Source organism: Rhea americana, unplaced genomic scaffold (assembly GCF_003343005.1).
Source record: "Rhea americana isolate MKP2758 unplaced genomic scaffold, rheAme1 scaffold_41, whole genome shotgun sequence".
Taxonomy (NCBI): Eukaryota; Metazoa; Chordata; class Aves; order Rheiformes; family Rheidae; genus Rhea; species Rhea americana.
Genome location: NW_028186546.1, coordinates 794,431 through 817,119, shown reverse-complemented (window position 1 = coordinate 817,119; position 22,689 = coordinate 794,431). Strand labels below are relative to the sequence as shown.

Below are 22,689 nucleotides of genomic sequence, written 5' to 3'. Positions count from 1 at the left end.
GAACCTGTGTGCCATGTGCCTTGCATTTCTGCAAATGAAAGCTGTCTGTTAATGAGTTGTTAGCTATAGCATAAGTAATCTCTTTCTTTTTGTTCTTGGTCTAAAGCTTTTATTGATTAAGAATTTCTCTCTGCTCTACAGCTGTCAGACTGCTACAGTAGAAGCAGAAGCCCCCCCRTTTCATAGATTGCTCTATTTTGAAATGATGATGTACATTTTCTTGAAGCAAGACATTATCCTGGAGTTACTTGCTTCTCTTTGTCCAAAAGCCTGGAAAAGATCAGGATTCCTATCGAAAAAAATCATTCTTTTGCAGAAGAGCTCCGTTACGAATCCTCCTTCCATGGGAAGGAAGGACCAAACAGCAGGCTGATGTTTTATTAATTTATTTGACTAAGACAAGGATTTCATCTGAACCCCAGGGCAGCGTTGTTGAAGAGATCCTATTGACGTGCATCTATCCTTTCAACAGTTACAGCTGTGGGTAGGAAAAAGCAGCCTTTCTGTGGATGCACTGTTCTTGTATCTCAGGGTCCAAGCACAGAGTTAGTGGTGTTTTCACCACTCTTGTGCTGAGCACTTGAMCATTACCCAGACAAAGGTGTTTCTGGCGTGCTAAGCAAGAGGTCTGTGGTGCTGCTAAATTAGATAGCCACTGTGGCTTTCACGTGATTCTGTTTCAATGCAACTCTCGCGTTAACATTGCAACCAACAGCACCAGAACATCCATTAAATGAATGCTGGCTMCTTTTGCCACCGGAGCTTCTGTTTCTGTCCCTTCATCAAGTAGATAAAACCTTTTTCCCATTGATACATCTCATACGATCAGGCGTCCTGGTGGTTTTCTGCAGAAGCTCTGCAAATGTAGGAATGTTCAACCCCCTTCCCTTCTCACTAGGCTTAGTAAGTCACCAGAGGAAAGGCTTCTGGACTGGTGCAGTTAACATCAGGGTGTTTGGGGGCATGCCGGGCTCAGGTGGAAGGCARTAGATCTCTCTTTAGGAATTTTATTTCTTTCATTCTCAACTGGTGCCCAAAGAAGAACACCAAGCAACCTAACTAGCATCCCTAAAGAGTAAAGGGGCAGTAGTTAGTGCATATGGACAGTCCCAAGTAATCAAAAACCACCTTTTTGCCAGAAATTAAAAGCCCAGAGCCTTCCATTCGACAGGAGACTARGCTCCTCTGTATTCTTCTGACCTGTGTTTCCCAGCTCCCAAAGGATGGTGGGCAAGACTCAACTTCTTTAGTCAGCATCCCTTGTAGCGTATTTCAGACAGTTTCCAGTTCCGAGAGTTTCCTGCAGGAGGGTCATCCTGCAGTACTGCAAAAGTAATGAAGTGATAAAGTAGTTAAGAAGGTTTTCTGCCAGCTTCCAAGTAAATAATCAATCTTGAGCCATATCAGTCTGCAGAAAATCCATTAAACAAGGGGATTAGTTGGTTCCCTGATGGTGGTTCTTTAAGTGTGTTGTCCATGTGGATTTTCCTTGCTTGGTTCTGCAAAGCCCTATGATTACATATTGGTAAAGAAATGGAGGGCTGGTTGGGTCTGCTCTTCAATTTCTGCTGTTGTTGGTGGGGGAACATTTAGGGACACAGTTGTGGTTCTGACCAAAAAAAAAAAAAAAAAAAATCTATTCCTTAATGCCAGAGGAGCGTACACACCAAAAAACGAAAGCCACAACACTTTTGAACTAACTACAGTAGCTCAGTTTCTTGTTGAAAGGGGAGCTACAGCCCGGAGGAGTTTGTCGGACGAATTCTGTCATGTGGGTTGAGTGGCTATTTACAAATATTTTATTATTTACAGGCCAAACACAATCCTGAGGCTTCGATTCAATCACTTTGCTACAGAATGCAGTTGGGACCATTTATATGTGTATGATGGAGATTCAATTTATGCTCCCTTACTGGCAGCTTTCAGGTAAGTTCTACTCAGTAAGAAGCTCACTGTACGCAATGATGTTTCTTTGATCTGGAGCCTGAAATTGTATTTGCCTTTTAGTGRTATAAATATGTTCCAGTAGTCTAAATATATAATACTGCCAACGTAGCACATATAGTAGTGTCCTTTTGTGCAGTCAGCAGCAACATAAACAATTACTGATTTGTTTTTGCTTTTACAATGAACAGATCATGTTACTATAGCGTAGCATGTAAGTATTAGTTTTGCATGTCCAAACCCTAATTATTTTAGGGACAAAAGGTTACCATCATGTTGCTGAGCTTGAAGTATTTCATTATGCAAGCTCCTTCTAATGTAGAAACCACAGTTTTTATCACGTTTTGAATATGAGTCATTTAGCGTATGCTCTGCTCCTGTTGACATGAGGCAAGAAGCCAGGCAATCAACATTGCAGCCGTACAGCTTTTGTAGAACTAAACATCCTTATATACCTTAAACTTGAAACTTTTAAAGCCTTTAGAACGTGTTCAGATGGCAGCAGTGATGGGTTGGACAGCCTTGTAAAAATACATGGGGATAAAACTGTTCTTCTGACGGATGATTGCTATCTGGCTCATCTTTCTGTGGTGAGACTGATTCATGGTTAATGGTTAACACTTAACATTTCAAGAGGAGACCTAAATATAACCTGTGCATTTGCGTGCTTCAGTCTTGCAGTGACAAGCACCTCCGTATGTTTTTCAGCTTTTAGCTGAAATTTTAAAAGTCCCAGGTTGTATATGAAAACGTAGTGCCCTCGTTGGACTCTGCTTGTTCCATGCGGCCGATTAACTTTTTCTGTAGTTGTCTTTCCGTGGTGCTGCTCTTCATTTTTAGAATGAACTTCTAAAAACGCTTCATGTTTGTTCCCAAAAGTCCTTGTAACATCTGAGAGAAGGGAACAGAGTAACAGAAAATGGAACAAAAAAGTAAAAATAATGTCTTTCTTTTTAATGAAACTGAAGCTGAGTTGTTTTTCTAGTGAAAGAATGTTTCCTGTAAACATTCAAGCTCTAACCTAAGGTCAAAACAGGACTCTCAGCTAAGACATGTTATTCTCTTATTCCTTTTGAAGTATAGGAAATCTGCCTTCCAAAAAACCTGTAAGCGCTCTTCTGGTATCGTGCAATGAACTGATGTATACGAAAAGAAAAAATGTTACCTTGACTCCGTCTTTTTGCTCTAATCCAGCTAATTTTTAATATACCGTTGAAAAGGTGAAATGATCATAACTTGCGCCTGCGGTTTCTTCTGTGTTTTCCAAGAATGATGAGGCTTTTCAAACTAAGATTATTAGCAGTTCACAGCATTAACAATCATGGTTCAGTTCAGACTTCAAAATCATCTGTAAATCACTAAGAAATCTGTGCCTGAGGACAAGCAAGCGTGAGATTAATACTGTAACATTTTTGAAATAGGAAAAAAWTCATTTTTTTTTAATTGCTGCTTTAGATGACATTTGAATTTCATCTTCATTAGTACTGAGCTGTGTTGTTCAGTAAACCAAGTTCAGGAAATAGCAGATGCTTCTAATTTTGATGAAGGGTGAAAAAACTCCATCTGTTGAAAAACATCTTTTTCTGATGCAAGAAAAAAATTTCCAAGAATTTTTCAAGACCAATACCCATGTTTTATTTCTTTTCCTAGTGTGTGTTAAGTTTTGTGGTGTTTACCATAAGCTGCTTTTTCCTACTTCTGCACTGTGCCAGACGTTTTGCAAGATTGAGCTTTGCACACCGGTACACTGTAAACTTCCAAAGTTTATTGATAAACACTGTAAATTCCACCTGAGCRTCTCTAAAGCTCAACTTTTGATACCTCCCTGACTCATTACAGTACTTGTCTGAGCCCTRACTTTGTTCACTGCTCTCGCACTGTTTTCTGGCATTCTGTTCACATTATGTTTGTTCAAAAGTTGATGTTTAGCCTGAATATAAGACAATCTTAGAAATTCTCAAGACTCAAATAAGGAGAAATTTAAATGAGGTTTATCAGTTTTAACTGCAATACAAAAAAATTTACATAATGCAAACATTTTCATAGTGCAAGTATCTGCGTAAACTGCTTAGTAAATTCTGTGAAGTAAAAACAGGCTAGTTTTATGCAATAAGCTTTTTTTTTTTTTCCTATTAAACAAACTTAAAAATATCTTTGGTTTAGATTATGATGATAGGTAACAAGACAGTATAAATATGTGTTACTTCAACCGTGCAATAGAAGAACTTCTTCAGAGGTACCAGAAATYCAACACATTTGTCTGAAAAGAATGAGGAAACCTGAGGCAAATAAGATTAACTCGTTGCCTGTGGGTGGTGGTCCTGACTGTACTCCTGTGAAGCATTTATTGGAGCAGATCCTGCAGTTTATTTTCATATTGTGACGTGGGATATTTTCCTCTTCAGAAATGACACGGGCTTTTTTTGAAAACCTTTAGCAATAGCTCCTGCCTTGGCTCTCTGGGGTTAGGCTGCTTTGAAGCATCTCGTACATGCTGTTAGGTATCAGATGGACAGTGACTGTGCTAACACTGGCAGATGGCAGCAGCTGCCCCACGGTAACCTGAATGGACGATTGCTGCGTTGGCTGCTCTGCAACCACTGCCCATGAGCTCTTATCCTTGGAAAACAAGAGCCACTTGCCTTCTTTTCAATATTTCCAGGTGAATATGGCACTTTTAAACCCAGCTTTGTGGCTAGTCAGAGAAGCATCGCGTAATTTARGTTGGAAGGGACTTGTGGAGGTTCATGGTCTGATCCCTTCTTCAAAGCAGCGCCAAGTTGGAAGCTAGATCAGGCCGCTGCTCAAGGGCTTGTCCAGCTAATTTTTGCCTATCTCCAAGGATGACAGTTTCACAGTTTCTCTGGGCCACTTGGWCCAGTGTTTGACCACCCTCATAGTAAAAAATTTTCTGCTAATGTCTAACCAGARTTTCTGGTGTTGYAACTTGTGTCCGTTGCCTYTTGTCCTTTGGCTGTGAACCCCTTGTCTGGTCCTATTTTTTCTGTAACTTTGCATTAGGTTGCTGAAGACGGCAGTTAGATTCCACACCATTTTCAACCTTCTCTGCTCCCAAGTAAACAACCTCCTTTGCTTTTACTTCTCCTCGTAAGCTCAATCCCTGGCCATCTTGGTGGCCCTCAGTTGGATTTGCTCTAGTATGTGTGTTGTACTGGGGARCCAGAACTGGAATCAGTGCGGTCTTGTGAATRCTGAGAAGATGGGAATGATCTTGTCCCTTGACCTGCTGACCACTACTTCTGGTGCATCCTGGCATGTTGTTAGCTGTCATCACTGCCCAAGCATGCTGCTACTCGTTCAGCTCGTTGTTCTTCAGGACCCACAGGTCTCTTCTTCYGGGCTGCTTTCTAGCTGGTCCAATGGCTTCCCTTTCCTTGCTGCATCAGGTGGAGACTCCTTGTCCTTATCTTTGTAAGTGCTTCACGTCTCAGCCCCCTGCTCACCCGTTCCTGTCGCAATGGCGGTTTTCCTTGCACTCCCCTCAACTCCAGTTTCTTGATTAGTAGCCAGTGTTTCTGCCACATTCATGCACAAACTCTCTCGCTTTCTTCTCCTTTATCCTGACTGATTCTACCATCCTGAACTAATCTGCAAACCCTACCTTTACCACTTGAGATCCACCTGTCTCATATCGCTTAGAGCAAATGAGCAGCTGATAACAGCAGGGTCATTGCTAGCGAGGATTAATTATATTGGGGAACGTACGAAACATAATTTGTGTTCTGAGAGTATCCAGAGGCCCTAATCAACTTACAGCTGATGTTATACAGACTTACAGGAGCAAATGATCCTTGCTTCCAGCACGTATAGGCAGGGAGCAAGCCCTGGGGGCAAGTGCTGCATATAAAGGAGACTGAAGGAACTGTTTCATGCCAAAACCTTAGCATGCACTGCATTATGTGTGCCTTTCTTGTGTGTGTGACTAAGTTTTTCTGCTTTTCATCTGCTCTTCCATCTGGTTTTCATCTAGCGCTGATGGAGCTAGTGCTCAGCGCATACTCAACCATGCCCTCTCAAACCATGTTTTATTCCTGCTGTTTCCTGAGGGGCTGTGTGGCCCTTACCATGTTCTGGCCATATGTTGGTCTGGGTTGCAATGTGTTTTTTGTGCATATACTCAGTTTATGGCGCAATTGGGATTGCTTTTTGTCCTAGCAGCTTGTTCTCTACAGTATTTATTACTTTGCTGGATTTGTTTTCTTCCCGAGTGATGATTTGATGTTCCTTTCAGTGTGTTGATTTAAAAAACAAACAAAAAAAACCCCACAGAACAAACAAAAAGAACTAGCTGGTATAAGGCGAGGAGCAAATGTATTTGGGATTTTGCTAAACGATGCTTTTTTGTTTATATTTACTCCTTCAGGCTACCAGGGAGCCAGTTGGTCCTTTCATTGCATAACGATTGATTAATCAAAATGTCTTTTTGGTAAAAAGTTAGATAGAGAAATGTAAATACGTTTATATCCAAATTGCTTTATTCACTTAACGTATAATCCCCWCCAAAAACATCAAATCCATTTGACAAGATGGACAAAAAGAGTTTCTATTTTAAGGTTTTGAAAGGGTAAATCCTCTTGGTTAAATTGAGGCCTATAAATGGAGTTTAGAACAGAAACTTTMTTTGGTGGTCTTCTCTTTTGGTCCTCTCAAACTATTTCTGGTGGATTGAAGAACRTGATTTTTATTTTTCTCACCAAGTGGAGTATCCTGTACCATGTTTCACAGCTGCTAAATGGTAACTTTAAGCTTTAAATAATAAAAAAAGGCATTGGCACCATGGCAGTTAGTATGGACTCTCTCTCCTGCGCTAAATGATTGAAATCTTTTTTATTCTTAAAAATAAAACTTCATTGCAATGGTAAAATGTGTAGTGGCTTTGAGACCTCATTTCAGTTCAYGTTCTCTTGAAACACGGCTTTTACAGCCAGGCTCACCATGTAATACAACTATACTAAGATAGTGGTCCTTGAGATGCAGATTAAAATATGTTTATAATTTGCCCTTATTTTGCTTCTGGGGAAGGAAAAGGATTGTTGAAGAGTTGGAAGAGCTTTTGGGGGCAAATCCTGTTGATTCTGAGGGCTCTGCATGGGCTGGCAGGCTTGCCTCTGTGCTGGTGCTGCAGCATCTGGATCTGTGCATATTACAGCAGGGGAGGATGACTTCAAGAAAAACTTTAGTTTGGGGTATTGCCAAGTCTCAGTAATGAGCAGATTTTTTTTTTGCATGTTTGGTTGGGTTTTTGTTGTTGTTTTCTTTCCCCACAAGTGTCATTGCAATTACTTCTTTTCCTTAAAAGTCTATACTTGGCGGTTGTGTTGTTGCATAAGGATCTTAGCTTTCCTTAAGAAAAGGAATTTGAAGCAAGCCTCCTTTTATTTTTATTTTTATTTTTTTCCCTTCTTCACTCTTCTTAATTTTTTGGCATGGATGTATTTCTGATCGTTTGTAATTTCCTGCGAATTAGCTGCGAGTGTGGCTAACATGCACGGGCTGGTTTTAATAAGGGAGAAACAGCCTTGTTTTGCATACTTGTGTGCCTGTGTGAGTCAAAGGTTCTTGAAAAATCAAGTCTGAAAAGAATGATTTTTGCATTGCATTTCTATAGATTGAGAAGCCAAGTGTGCTCGTAATGTTTCTATATCATACAATCATGTATTGTATCTATCGTAATGTATCTATATCATAGAATATATATTCTTTATCCTTCTTTGTGGTCCGCGTGCTGKTTTTTTCCCCTCTCTTTGCTTTCGAGGCTCCCATTTTCTTCCTTTTGAGTGTTTTCTGCTCAGGCAGCAGTCGAACTGATTACGCTCCTGATCTTTGATGTGCCGGCAAGTTGGGTCTCGGGAGAAGGGCGATGAATCYGCGTTTGTTGTGAGGCTCGTGTGCCAAATCAAGGGAAGGTAAAGGAGGAGATGCCCTTCRCCTCAAATAATTCTTGTTCTTACAYGGTATGGCAAGGAGAGAGCAAGGCAGGGGCGGTAATGAACTTACGGGTCCTGGACGTTGTTTTTCACCCTGACKTGACAAATYCAGTGCATGGAAAATAGAGGTGTTTCAGGGCAAAACAGGGGCTTGCTAAACAGCTTCAAAGCAGTACCGTTGTTGGACAGCTTAGCTGAGTGAGAATGTTTATTTGCTTTGGAGTAGTGATGGTTGGGAAATGTTTTGAAATCTTTCGAAAAAGCATAGAAACGATGTGTTGTGAAACAGGCTAATACTGACCCGAGTGGAGTCTTGGAGAGCTGCTGGATCCTAGATGAAAGACGGTTTGCATAATCCGTAATCATTCACACTGGGTCTGTTGGAAGCACTAGAGAAGAAAATGCCAAAATTCTGTTTTGTACCTGCTAGTTTGGTCTAAATGATACTGAACATGTGTTATCTTATTTGTGTTTTTTGAATTGCTTGGGCTATATTCCATTCATTGCTTTCTCCAGTGTGAAATGACTTTATAATCTAGCACTTGAGCATCACCAGGTTTATTTTAAAGTTTTATAGGCAAAACCATATCCTCTTTAGTATGTTTGCATGTGAGCGATCAGGGGACTGTCGGGCTTGTTTGTTCAGTGTTTTTCTTCACTGGTCAATAGTTAAATAAGTGGCATAAAACTGCCTATGATACTAAAACTGGTTTTGTTGTATAAATCTGTCCGTATCTGCCTTTTGACAAATGTGACTGGCATTTAAGGCCCATAAGCAACTCGTCTTCAAGTAAGTGGAACAAGATCGAAGGTGAGGAGAGATGCAGGCCACGTGTATCGAGCAATCGTACTATGCAAGTATCTGCGTTCTTTGCAAGCAAATCCCAAACTCTGGCTTTCTAAGAAAACAAAAACTCAGCCTGTTTTAGTCATTTTATTAGGAAAGCTTAATTTGGGCGTTTTTGTTGTCTGTTGTTACTTCTATTCGCTCCTTTTTCTCTCATTCTTGCAGCGCCGTTTTCTTCTGCTTATATCTTCTCCTGTGTTTCCCCCCCTGCAGGGTCTTTGAATTTGATTGCTGTGTAATATCGCTGATATACGCCGCAAAAATGAGGCTGAGGAAGAATAACGCAGAACAAAGGAGCGTTCTCTCTTGTCCCTGAGCTGTAGTTTGCCTTACCCTAAATTATATTCACATGTCTATTTTCATGTGGCGGAGACGTACTGTTCTGAGGTTTGCATTACAAAAGAAGACTATAGGAACCAAAATAGCAAAGAGACTTTATTAGAATCTCTCCTCTTTGATGTGTTGGTAGACAGTCTTTTAGGAGAGATCAGATCAGAAGTCTAAAATTTCAGAATGAAACAGGCACCTCTTATGCAGTGATAAATAGAGAAAGGCGAAGAATTTTGCCTTCCAATCCTATATCCTTGAGATCTAAAAGAAAAAAATAATTGGTCATCTCAGAAGGTGTTTTTATGGCATGTTGATGAAATGGAAACATCCCTTTTTGTCAATAATAAGCTTTCTTATGCAAGAGGCATCACTGTATAGTTGCTATATATACCTTACCCTTGGTGACATGTCACGCGTCACTCTTCCAACTTCTGTAATAGCAAAAGCTTTTGAAAATGGTCGCCAGGCATCTGTATTACGATTTGAACATACCATTGTATTGTATCACTGGGACGGAAAAAGCTCGCGTTACAAAAAAGTGTGTTTTGTAGGCGATGCGGGTGGGATGCCGTGGATAGCTGTGAACGTTTTCCTTGGATGCAGAACATGGCCTCAGAGTACCCCATTTGTCCTGTGCTGTGAACGGTCTTCAAATGCACTTGCTTTCACTTCTGAATAGGTCTGAAAAGAGGAAAAGAAGGCTCTCTTAATGGGGGAAAAAAAACCTTTTCATCATTTCTTTTTAGTTCACGGTGCCCTTGGATGTGTAGAAGTCACCGGGTATGCGACCAGGCTCGACTGCTTTTACGAGAGTGCTGCAGGGCACCGCGTTTGCGCTGCCTGCCAGACCAGATCTCCAGCACAGATTTGAGTCTTTGCTTTTGAAAAGACTTTGACTTCGCCTCTGAAAAATAGGACTGAGACTGAGGGGAAGATGGTTTCATAGCTATACGAAAAATCCAGCTAACTATTAATAAAATTCAGACAATGCCTTTTACTTAGAGCTTGTTTAAAGAAATAGAAAAGGAGATTTCAGTAGACTTCAAAACACGTGCCTGCTGTTTGGCCCTTTGTATCAGAGATGAATTGTCTTTATTTTCTTGTCATCAAACTTCCATTAAAAGAAGAATAAGTATTCTCTTTTACATACAAAATACTTTGTGAAATAGGTAATACCTAATATTTCCTTTTTTTAAGAGCTATTTAGTCTCCTTTTCTTATTCCAAATATTTAGATAAACCGTTATGTAGGTCTGTACTGTATCCACTTATGAATACTGTAGATAGTTTGACTTCTCTTAACCTTCTCCCCCCAAAAACCCAACCAAGCAAACAAAAGACTGAAGGCTATAGTAGAACCTGAAAGGGTGCTGAGAAGCAGTCAGAGAGCATCAGAAGTATGAAATGATGAATGAGATGGGACTAAAGAGTGTGACAGCCCCTTAGGTGAGAAGAGACAGCAAATGTGGATGTGATGGATATGATGGGGCTATCTGAAATAGCAAATGGCAGGCAGATGGTGAATAACTGTGATCATACTTGTTCCTCAAAGTTGAAAAGCTCAAGAGGCTTCGGTGAAATGATCAGGCAGCAAATTTAAAGCTAGCCTAAGAGGTAGCTTTTCTACCAGTTAAATTGGAGTTAAATTGTGGAACTCCTTGCTGCATTTTTTTTTAGGTGAAAAAAGGTACAGAACGGTTCAGGAAGCAATTAGATGTATTTGCAGTTGAATGATTTATTTAAAGGTGCTGACTTGGGTGTATTCTCCAGGTTAAAAAGTGCCTGAACTATGGGTTCGGGAGGCAGGATGACTACATTGCAGGAATGCTCTGTGCTTGCTTTCTTCCTTGTGGACTTTCCTAAGCATTTGCTGTAGTCCACAGTCAGGGGAAGATACTGGCCTAGGCAGACCTTTGGACAGCAAGTTTGTGCTTTTGTGATACTCCAGTTGCTCTTTTCAAGCATGTCTTCTCGCTTTAGGAATGTGTTCTGCTTGAATCACGGGAGAATATTGAGCAAGTCTTTTTAGGCAGGAATAGGAAAGCTATAATTCTAGATGGCTTTGGGTTTACTCAGGCTAAACACGTATTAAATATGCTTCAGTCTTTCGTAAGACCCAAGTTGGTTACTTCAGGGTTTTCCATTTGCGTTTCTTCTTTCAGCCACAAAATTTCAACCAAAACCATGCATGCTGAGGACAGTGGTAATACTACTCTCGATATTCTGTGGGTTTTTTATACTCCTCGATCAGTAACTTGGATCCTTGGTTTTGCAGATAATTAAGCCAAGCAAAAGGGTTTCATAGGCTGATTCTTGGAGGCTCTGGTTTCATGGTTCCAACAGTGTCTGGTGGATTTTTCGGCCTTTGCGAGTGTGGTTATCTTGAAGGTTGTTTGCATATGCATGCCCATGATGTTTAAAGCATCTTTCAAATATTTAAGTTCTGTTGAAGAAAATCTGATAACACTGCTGTATGAAAACTGTGGCCGACTTATGAAAATTCATTAAAATACCTTGAATTCCGGTTACTTCATTCATGCTGAGATATGTATACTGTGTTTACTATTGTTGCTTTGCTCCCTATTATTTCATTTCACACACACATTTTTCTTTTTTAGTGGTCTTATTGTTCCTGAGAAAGACAGCAATGAAACAGTACCAGAAGTTGTAGCTACTTCTGGGTACGCTCTTCTGCATTTCTTCAGTGATGCTGCCTATAATTTGACGGGGTTTAACATCACGTATAAGTAAGTAGCACCATTCCTAAGTAGTTTGGGAGATTAAAAGAATGTTGCAGGTTGAGTGAAAAAAAAGATTGATCTTTTCTCAGTTTTATCTTGAAACAAGCTATTGCCGTTGAAGCGTGTAATTATGAGTAGATACTTGAATTTAGATTTCTATCCTTATTATACCCTTACAGCAGCTAATAACTGTAATATGCTCAACATTAACCACAGTTCTGAATTACAAGTGTGGGTAAATGTTTACTTAAGAAGCCATCATGTTATTTATTTTATGTTACTAGATTTGTTTGATCGTGTTTAGTCAGCTGGAATTGATCTGTTTTGTGCATATGTGTGCTCTTATGCATTCTGCAGAGACATTTCTGCATAAACGTGTTTTTGCATAAGTACACGCATTTCACTTGAGATCCTGGGTTATACCTATTGCTGACATACCTCAAGTGTGATGTGCGATTTTGTGGTTTTTTTTGGTGGGAGGGTTGTGAAGAGGGGATATAGTTTCTGTCTTCAGTTTTTGGATTTAATTACTTAACCTGTTTCCTTTTTTTAGTCTGAATTTTTTTCATGTTCCTTTTTATTTTAAACGTTATAGATGGGTTCTTTCTAATTGCTAACAAAGATTTTATGCTTATTGGTGAACTGTTTCAAAATAATTCTAGTTGTTCCCCAATTCATTGACTTTTTTTTCAAAAGGTTATATTTTGAAGGAAAGGATGGTGGTATGGGCATGCTAGCAGAGATGGAATTTCTTCCTTCTGGTTGGCGTAGTGAGCTTAGAATTTTATGTTGTTGCAGATACAGCTCATGTTTGGGTTGTACTAAGACATTTTAGTTTGGGTGTAACTTGCAGTCACCTTTATCTTCAGTGAATCAGCTACAAGGTCCTCAGTCATAAAAGACATTTTTGAAAAACTGAAAGGTTTCCATAAAATGAGGTGATCAGGTTTTGAGACTGATCTTAAAATTTTCGAGGTTCTCATCCTTATTAAGCATTTAAATAGTTGATTCTTTGAAAGATAGGGGTCATCCAAGTACCTCTTGAAGGCTCCAGAAGAATATCAGGAGCTTTTGCAAAACTGCTTGAAACTTAGCAGAAGAATTGGCATCTGATTTTGAAAATGTGACTGATACCATAAACCATGACACCATCTTCTGTCAGCTATCAGTATTACACCTTTGCAATACAATTGAGAAAATCACTTAAAGAATTACCTGTCGTCTTAGGTTAGTGTTACAACGTTTCTCTAAACTCATTTTCTTAATCATTTCAGACAATCTTCAAGTACTGTTTTGTGCTTTGTTTCTTCTGCAAGTTCCAGTGTTTAGATTTCCTCCTAACATTGTTGCAGAGAGTAGATGGAAGGATCTATTAATTTCTTTTCAATTTAACAACCTTTATAGAGTGTTATATAGTTACTGTAGGAGATGTTTTTTGGATTTCTGAATCTAGTAGCTAAATAGTAGTGAAATCATGGTCGTGAAGCTGGTGACTTCAGCTATTGAAGACTGTGTAGTAAGCCTGGTCTTTGAGCTACAGTAGTTAACGAATTGGCAACAACTGGCATTTGAAAGAGAATGGAGCATCTGACTTTGCATCCTCGACAAAGATGTATCTGCTTTTGCCTCAGTTATATTGCAGATGTTATGAAATCAAAAATGATTCAAGAGAAGCACGTATATATCTTGGGATTCATCTCAAGTGTTTTCATTTGGTAAGCAGATCCCAGAATAGCGTGCAGTTGTGAGTAGTTTAAGTGTARATTGCACAGACACCACAAAGGCCTTCTGTGCTGATTAGATTATTCAGTTACTCTTGGACTTTTTGAAGCAATTCATTTGCATTACAAATGGCTAAAATCGTATCGATCGTTTTTCACAGTTGTTGTAAGTTTACCTGATGAGTCAGCTGTGTAGATTATGCACACAGAACAAATAAGTACAGGTCCGTCACGCCAAATCCTAGATGAATGGCTCTCATCGGGTATGTATATTAGCAAACCACCGAACTGCTCTATCAACTTTAGTTCAGCGCCGCTCTTGTATTTATTGATAAGAGATATGGCTGGGGAAGCTGTTTCATTACTGACAAACCTTTTTTCCTTGGTGTTTGCAGTTTCGATATGTGCCCCAATAATTGCTCTGGCCGAGGCGAGTGCAAACTCAATGACAGCAGCAATGCTCTTGAGTGCGAATGTGCCAAATACTGGAAAGGGGAAGCTTGCGATATTCCTTACTGCACGGATGATTGCGGCATGCCGGGGAGGGGGTATTGCGACTTTAACGATACAAAGGCGTGTTTGTGCTCTGCGGACTGGCAAGGTGGGTATCCTGGTAAACGTGGAGAAACTCTTGTTAAGAGAATGCCTTTTTTGTGTGTCAACACTTGGAAAAAAATAAATAAATACATTCCGAATAAATTGGAATCTGTTGTGTGCAAACATCAGATTAAAAAATAATTAAAACTTCATTCTAATGTGCTTGCAGCAAATTTGAGACTTGCGGTAGTTAACCTTTTTGAACACGTAGAATGCTTTTGTTGTTTTGTCCAGACATACTACTCAGCCATGCCAGTCTGGACAACAGCTTGGACCAAAAACTGTGTGCAAAAGAATTTTTTTTTTTTAAAAAAAAGTGTATATATCAATGTGTATAAGTATCTGAAGGGAGGATGTCGGGGACAGGGGCAAACTCTTCAGTTGGCCTGTGTGTCAGGACAAGAGGCAATGGGCAGAAACTGAAGCACAGGCAGTTCCGCCTGACCGTGAGGGGGAATTTCTTTATGTGAGAGTGACGGAGTGCTGGACCAGGTTGCCCAGAGAGGCTGTGGAGTCTCCTTCTCTGGAGATCTTCAAGGCCCCTGGATGCAACCCTGTCTAATGTGCTCTAGGTGACCATACTGAGCAGGGAGGTTGGACTAGATGATCTCCAGAGGTCCCTTCCAACCTTACTGATTCTATGATTCTATATATAAAATATAAAAAGAGATATATATCTGTAGACCTATGTATCTCTATTCACATGCATTAAAGGAGGTAGGCTAGTATGGATGTATTAAAGGGAGTAATTTAGCTCCTCTTGGAGCTACCATGCTCCTGCTGCTTGATAGCTAACTGCTGTACAGTTGGAAAGTCACCAAAGGAGAGGTACRAACAGGTGAGGTCTGCAGCTCCACTGTGGCCTGTCTCTGCTCTTGTTTGAAGAGGATCTGAAAGATGGGTGAAGTTTTGTTSGTCCTCCACCTTGTGTGGCCCTTTGGCTATTACAGCCTGCTCTATTTCTAGAGCTTGCACAAGCACCCTGGTGGGAAGGACTGCCCCTGTGGAGACCTCTGAAGGAAAGCCATGCAGCAAAGAAGGTAGTTAAGAGCAGCAAAAATGTTACTTCTCACTCTTTCTACAAGTCACAAAAGTGTAATGCTGGGAAGGAGAGGGGGGAGAAAAAGAGGAAAGAGTAGGGGCAACTAGCACTTGTATGACCTCTCTTGGGTCTTTACAGCATACTTTGAGCAGGTCTCCTGCAACCTTTGCAGACAATATAGGGGCTGCTGTGGGCACATGGTCGCTCTGCTAGAAGAAACCACCTATGGTGTGTGTGTTTTTTAGTTTTTTGTTTGTTTGTTTTTTCCCTTTTTGAGAGTCAAAGTTAAGTTGGTTATGACTGGGACATTGAGATTGCATACCCATGACAGYTTGCTAGTGTGGACAAAGAAATGAGCATCACAGCTTCTGTTATTTGGCCTGTTATTTGGCCATTCACTGTCTTTCTCACCTGTGGTGTAGGTTATTGACCTCTAGCTGAAACATAGATCTGTAAAGAAACTACTTAACTTTTTTAAAAAAAACCTTATTTTTTCCCCCTCTAGGTCCTGGCTGTTCTATTCCTGTTCCTGCAAACCAGTCATTTTGGACCCGGGAGGAATACTCTCTTCCAAAACTTCCTAGAGCATCTCACAAAACTGTAATCCATGACAATAAAATGTGGATTGTTGGAGGCTATGTCTTCAATCATTCTGACTCTCAGAAGGTTTTAGCGTGAGTATRAACATGGATTAATTTAATCTAAGAACATAGATCTGAGAATAATTTTTAGAAAATGCTATTCTGTATGCTGTACTTTAGCCTACACTCCATCTCCAGGAAAAAAAACAGCAATAATGAAAACTTAGATTCAGTTTGAGATGTGGAGAAAAAATCGAAAAAGGGGTGCTAATCTTGGAAAAGAAAAAGCATGAGGTTCACAGAATCRTAGAATGGTTGAGGTTGGAAGAGACCTCTGGAGATCATCTAGTCCAACCTGCYTGCTCAAGCAAGGTCACCTAGAGCGTGTTGCCCAGGATTGTATCCATATAGCTTTTGAGTATCTTCAAGGATAGAGATTCCGCAGCCTCTCTGGGTAACCTGCTCAGTCACCCAAAGGTCTRTCTGCCTTTGACAGCACTAAATTAGTCTTTATATACTACAGTGAGTACTATACTATATATATATTATGCAGTTCTATTCTTTACTAGGTTAGTTTTAAAGTATACCTGSGCTCATATTCAAAGACATTAGTTCTGTTTCTGTGTTCTTATAGTGTATCTGTGTCACTTCAGAGTGTTTGGTTCCTTAATGAAGATATACTGGCTACTGTGAATAGGGATATTTAAGCACAGAGTAGTGCATGGGATACCAAACTAGGATTGGCATTTAGGATGATGACATTTATGTGATCTGTTGAGGTAATTTAACAGTAACTAGGATATTGAATAGTATTGTGTACCCTTAATTGAAATCCATACTGAAAATATTTTAAGTTACTTTTTAGAGCTGATTAATGTTCTGGCAGATTTAGGCAAAAATGGATTTTTTTTTTCCCTGCCAGGGATACATGCATAGCTGGATTGTGTTAATCTAAGCAAGAGCTGTGTGCTCTGAACTCAAGTCTAGAAGTAATAATTCTTGTAGTGGAATTTAAAGAAGAACAGAAAACACACATGGTCATAAAATAGTTGCTGTTTACCAACACAATTTATTCTTTTGAAGTCTATGCCTAATTTTTCAACAGATACCATGTGGTTTCATTAAAGACTTTCTCAGAGATGGTTTTATCTCATACAACTGTAAGCTTGGCAAGTGTAGTTCATCACCGTATCTGAAGAGCCGTGGGCCWTCTTCAGGGCAGAGTGTTTCTCTCACTTCAGGTTTAAAGAAAAAATTGTGCTTGATTTACAAAGATATAATTAARAAGTGCCTTTTAAACACTGGCAGTTCTTTCTAAATGGCTGGAATTTACCTGAGTTTAGTGTAACCTTTTTTTTGTGTGTCCCTGAGTTTAGTGTAACATGTTTTTGTCCTTTCAGGTGGATGATGCGGTATAAGTTGTCATAATTTAGCAGTCAATGCATTAACTATTGGGTTTTGCATGTGGAAAAAGCTTAAGAGTACAGCAAATCAATATATGGCTATTAGGTAACAGAATAACCTTGACTGAATTTTTTAATAGTCTATCTTGTGATGCTGAAATCTTGTAGATCTTCTGTTAAATAAAAAGGATTTCCCACAAATCTGGGGAAAGAGGAGTGAAAATTGTCATCACTTGAATGCATAATTCTTGAAAAAAATCAACTTTTTCATTGCACAGGTATGATCTTATTTCTGAAGAGTGGCTTCCACTGAACGACACTGTGAACATGGTAGAGATGAGATACGGTCATTCGTTGGCATTGCATAAGGTAAATAAGTTTAGTGCTACAGATTCATCTCCCAGCTTATTTCCCCCTTTTCTCTTCCCCACCCCTACCCTCCTTTCCCTTCCACAGATCAGCCCTTTTTGGGGAGGAGCATTTCTCCTTCAAAGGCTTGTCCACGGATATTCCCCTCTGTGTGTACTTGTACTCAGAAGAATCCTTGGACTAGTATCCCAGTAAGTCAGTAGTGCCTTTGCTAGTGTGTTCCTCCTCTCCCTTTCATTTTTCTCAGGGACCCTAAGGTTTATTGAGGTCAGTGACTACGTTATTTTTTCCCCACTGTCTATGCTTGTGAGACATGCTTGACAACTGGAGTTTGCTGAAGTTCAACTGGTTCCCTAATTTGCTTTTGTGTAGACAGCAAAAATATTGGGAGCGCTCAAGAGTCCAGTTTCAAGGCATCCACAGTCCAAGGCACACTGGCAGAGCAGGTGGATTAGGGAGTTTTTTGGAGCTTGCTCAGCTTCTGAAGTCGACCCCTGCATCTGTCCTTCCAGCCTCAAAAATAACAAGTGGATTTGACTATTTCTGACCTCAGTCCTCACCTGCATGCCTTGCTGTGGGTGCAGGCCAAGTGAGAGCAGAATGGCCAAACTCCAAGAGAATGTCTTGAACAAGTTTTGGCACGGTAACTCGTTTGAAAAAGAAAKGAGCTAATGGTTTACTGACCTTTGTTCTTGGATTGTTAATTAACTTGTCACAGTGCAAGCCCACATAAATCATAATTAACAACACCTGAAAAACTGTGCACATCACAATTCACAAACAGAACACTTGAAGAACCTGATAAAGACGGCAATCCTTACCTGCAGGGTGCTGATTAACCTTCTGCCAGCAACGCTTCACGAGATGCGCACTATGCAGGGTTCACCGTCAGTGAAGCGGAGCGGTTCTTAGCAATTCCCCAAGAAGCATCAGTGAGAGCAGAGAATTTCCCTTTCCAAGGCTGCCACCTTGTCAGCAGCGAAACAGGTGCCTCCCTACATGCTTTGGTGGATTTGTGACTGACTTTGAGATGACTGGAGAAATCCACCAAGGAAACTGGACAGAGCTTTGGAGCTTAGTTCTTACAGGATGGTTAATAAAAGCCCTGTCTAGCTACCGTGACACTTGGCTTCCCAAAGGCTCCCACTTGTTTGTCAATATGTTTGTTTAGGAGAGAAAGCTTTTGGTGTGCAAACACCAAGGAGCTTCCTTACTATCTCCTCAGCTATCTTCTGGTTTTTGGGGATTCGCAGACTATGAGAGGGATTCAGCTTGCATGTCAAAACGACATGACTTGAAAGTCTACGTATCAAGGTCTCTGTGGGGACTAGCTCCTTGAGCTGCATTTGCAGTGAACAGAGGTCTAGTCAGTGGAGCCTGGAGAGCAAGTCAGCTACCTGAGAACTAACAAACCTGCTTGCATTTGATCAGCTGAATTCTTCTCTGGACACTGAAGACAAGCTTGCCATTTTTTGGAGGAGATGCTTAGACACTCAGCTAGCATACAAACACTTAAATTGATATGCTTAATATGTGGAGGTCAATCCTGCCCCCATGCATCCCTCCACTAAGTTCCCAGATCTAGGGTTTCTTCTGTATGCTTAAAATGTTCTGACAGTATTGACTTGAGTACAGAGCCTGGGAGTCGTGGTTGCTTTTGTCTCAACTGTGACCACCAGCAGAGATGTGTGGTATCCTTCCTTAATTTGAGCACGGTGCTGAAATACGCTTACCTAAAAAGTAGAAAACTTGGCCATTTTTCTCCTATGCCTAAAGTGTTTCAAACCCTCCGTTCCGTCTTCCTGATAGTGTTGTGCAGTCACTAGACTTTCCTGGGAAGAGAGCCCTACTCCGTCCTGTCAAAGCCGAGCTGCTTTTTGGAAGAGAATGTTGGGGTCACGGATACTGAGATCAGGCTGAGCGGTGTACAGCTCAGTCCAGGGAGGAGTACATTTTCTAAGGATGGGGATTGGGTTCTGTTTCATCCGCGTTCAGAGAGGAAGGAAAACTTAGCAGGCTGGTAGAGGTTAAAATATGGTGATTTTGTTACTTCCATTTTAACAGTTTCTTAAATACTGACACTTTTGGCCTCATTTTAAATCTGACTTCTTTCAGGATGATATATACATGTATGGTGGAAAAATAGATGCGACAGGGAACGTGACGAGTCAGTTGTGGGTGTTCCACATTCCCAGTCAGTCCTGGGCTCAAGTGACACCAAAAGCCAAGGAGCAGTACGCTGTTGTCGGCCACTCAGCACACATCGTCACGCTGCAAGATGGTACTGCGGTGATGCTCGTCATCTTTGGGCACTGTCCTCTTTATGGGTACATCAGCAATGTCCAGGAATACAACACTGGTGAGTGGGGTCCTACCTACCATGCGTKTGAATTTTAGCAGCTGGTTGGAGAGTTATTTTAAATGCACCATATTCAGACACCATAGCAARGGTAGCCATGTTCTTCTCTTTTTACTTGTATTTATTTGAAGYACAGTCTGTCTTCAAGATAGATTGTACATCTACAGTGAACAGGGAGCCATGTGTTTCCAGCTTTATAGTTCGTTAGATCCCAAAGACAAAAAGGCTATGACTGAAAGACAAAGCTGCATAACTGTGGCACAATTTGAATTCATTTTCCTCATGTTTCTTCCTCTCTTGCTCTGGAAGACTGAAAAGATTGACTTCTATCTTTGTATCCTGTGAATGTAAGAGYGGCTGTAACTGTTCAGACTGTTGATACCCCTGTCTCTAGTAGCAATCATTAGCAAATGCTTAGGGGAGCAGGGGTGACTGTGGACTCYTGTTTGCCCTCTGTTTCTGAGAATAGTCCACACACTGATTTTAGCATTCAGAGATTTCCAGCATCATTACAGCAGAAGAGGAGGAGCCTCTCCAGATACTGAACTGCTGCCTAACTTAACTTCTCTGAACTTCTCTCTCCTGGAGGCACCTCGCTTGCTTCACTAACTGCGTAGAGAGGATAGCTCAGCACTTAAAACTGGCTATGTAAATGTGCTAGTTATTCACAGAGATAGTGGTGGTATCTCCACTTTAGACCCATTACTCTTGTCCCTTGGTCATCCTGATCCAAAGGATTTGTTGGAGTTCCTGGAGGAGAGAACGAGGGCATGTGCGGAGTGATGCATTCCTGAGTTTCTTGTTATTACAGTTTGCACTCCAGGTTCTGGTCTCTGGACTTATGACCTGGAGTCTAGATRTGGCCAACAACCCTACGCGAGGGAATCCTGGCTCATGATAGGAGCCTCTGCCTTCTGTGTCCCATCTTTCTTCCATGGGAGAGCGTCCTGGGAACCCATAGCAAGGATCTCCTTAGAAAGCTGCTGCATGAGAACCTGCCAGTAGTTTGTTTTGTTATGCACCTGTGTGTGACTTTGCAGGCTATTAGATTCCTTTGCTTTAATTATTTTGTGTGCCTGATCTGCTCTGAAGTTAGGAAGCCTATACAGGATTTAATTCTCAATTTACTACTGAGATTTGGTATGGAATTTGGCACTTCTGTTTCAGTTACTGTTAYTTTGTGTCTGGAGCACTTAAAATCAACCTTATTTGAGTGAGAGGACCGTTAATCACATCTTAGTTTTTTGCGTGCAGTGTTCTTACAGTCATGCTTGGCTTCAGTGCTATCTAGCCTTGAATGTATAGAAGCGCTCTTAGGTAGCGTTTCAAATCAAGCCATAGTGCTGGCATTTCRATGTTACCGAAATGCAATAGATTATTTCTGTGCTTTTTGCTTCTCCTTTGCTTAGCTTCTCTGCAAAATTTAATAAATGACCGTAGAAGGGGTGTTCCTAGTCTAATTAAAAGTGTTTAACATGACAATACTTCTTGGCAGCGAATGTGCTCCTTAAAGGGGAATGTTTTTGGATGTGAAGCGATAGAGTGGGTAGATCTGAATCGAGGGAAACCCAATTTGTTTCACAGTCAGGACATGTTGTTAATGGAGATAAATTAACCGTGTTTTGTTGCTCACGTTTTTCACTTTTCAGTCACAAATACGTGGAACATTTTACAGACRAGTGGAGCTTTGGTGCAGGGAGGGTACGGTCACAGCAGCGTTTATGATCCAAATACAAGATCAATTTATATCCATGGAGGTTACAAAGCATTCAGTGCCAACAAATACAGGCTAGCAGATGACTTGTACAAATATGAAGTTGATACCCGTATGTGGTAAGTACCTCATCTTTCTATATACCCCTCTCTTATTTTTGCATGAGATTTAAAAAAAAAAAAAAAAAAAAAAAAAGAGAGAGAGAGAGAGGGGGTAACTGATAAAAAATACAGCAGCACTTTGTTGCATTCAAGACAGTGCATTCTTCTGGATGTTATTTTTATGATCCTCTATGAATAGAGAATCATATAATTGCATATAATCAGGACTGTGAACTAGCCAAGAAATGTGTTTTAATCTATTGTTGTATTAAAGCTGAAAGGAAAAATACTTGATGGGATTTTCTTGCCACCAGTACGGACAGTGCGTACGAGCGCGGTTACTGTAGTCAAGCGAGTGATAATTCATTCTGCAGTTAAGACTGCAAAAGAATTTCTATTATAACTCCATTTTCTTCTGGTTCTGTAACAATCTGAAACATTCGTTTCTTAAGCTGAAATCTTCTGTGACTGTTTCTGCCCAACGGTGAGTTTTATTAGAAAGCTATAGCAAAACTTGACATCTTTGAGTTTTATAGGTGAGGTGCGTTTTCCTCAATTTTATACTTCGCTTAAAGGTTTTTTAAAGCCCCTGACAAAGGGGAGCTGATTTTTTGAATTCACACATGTAAATTTGAGTCGCTATATCATTTTTTAAGAGTGTAACTTGTATTTCYGCCTGAACTATTTGAGAGTCCTTACTGATGCGTTGAGCGACTAGTGACTAATTTCCAAAAGTCTTCCTGCTCGGTGGTACGTGCTACAGTAATTGCATTTCCTTTTTTTTTTGGTTCATTTGATCTTCCAATTCCGCCACRGAGCAGGCAAATTCGGCTGAATGTGCGGCAGGTGTCACACACACATCTTTTCTCAAACTTTTCCAGCACCAAGCTTCTTGCCCTGCATTTATCTTATTAGTCTCCAGAAGACTAGACTATGGCCAGCCTTGATGGTCCTTTTGCTCTCAGATCAAAAAAAAAAAAAAAAAAAAAAAAA

General features: G+C 40.5%; 1 protein-coding gene across 1 annotated transcript in view; it reads left to right on the top strand.

The window, feature by feature from the left end:
- The window catches only part of ATRN (attractin), a 133,227-nt gene that overhangs the window by 26,248 nt on the left and 84,290 nt on the right, over positions 1–22,689 (top strand). The window contains exons 3-9 of the mRNA XM_085314597.1: positions 1,813–1,926; positions 11,687–11,815; positions 13,926–14,131; positions 15,675–15,843; positions 17,432–17,522; positions 19,638–19,881; positions 21,531–21,714. Coding sequence (XP_085170723.1) covers positions 1,813–1,926; positions 11,687–11,815; positions 13,926–14,131; positions 15,675–15,843; positions 17,432–17,522; positions 19,638–19,881; positions 21,531–21,714 — 1,137 coding nt within the window. The remainder of the gene's footprint in view (positions 1–1,812; positions 1,927–11,686; positions 11,816–13,925; positions 14,132–15,674; positions 15,844–17,431; positions 17,523–19,637; positions 19,882–21,530; positions 21,715–22,689) is intronic.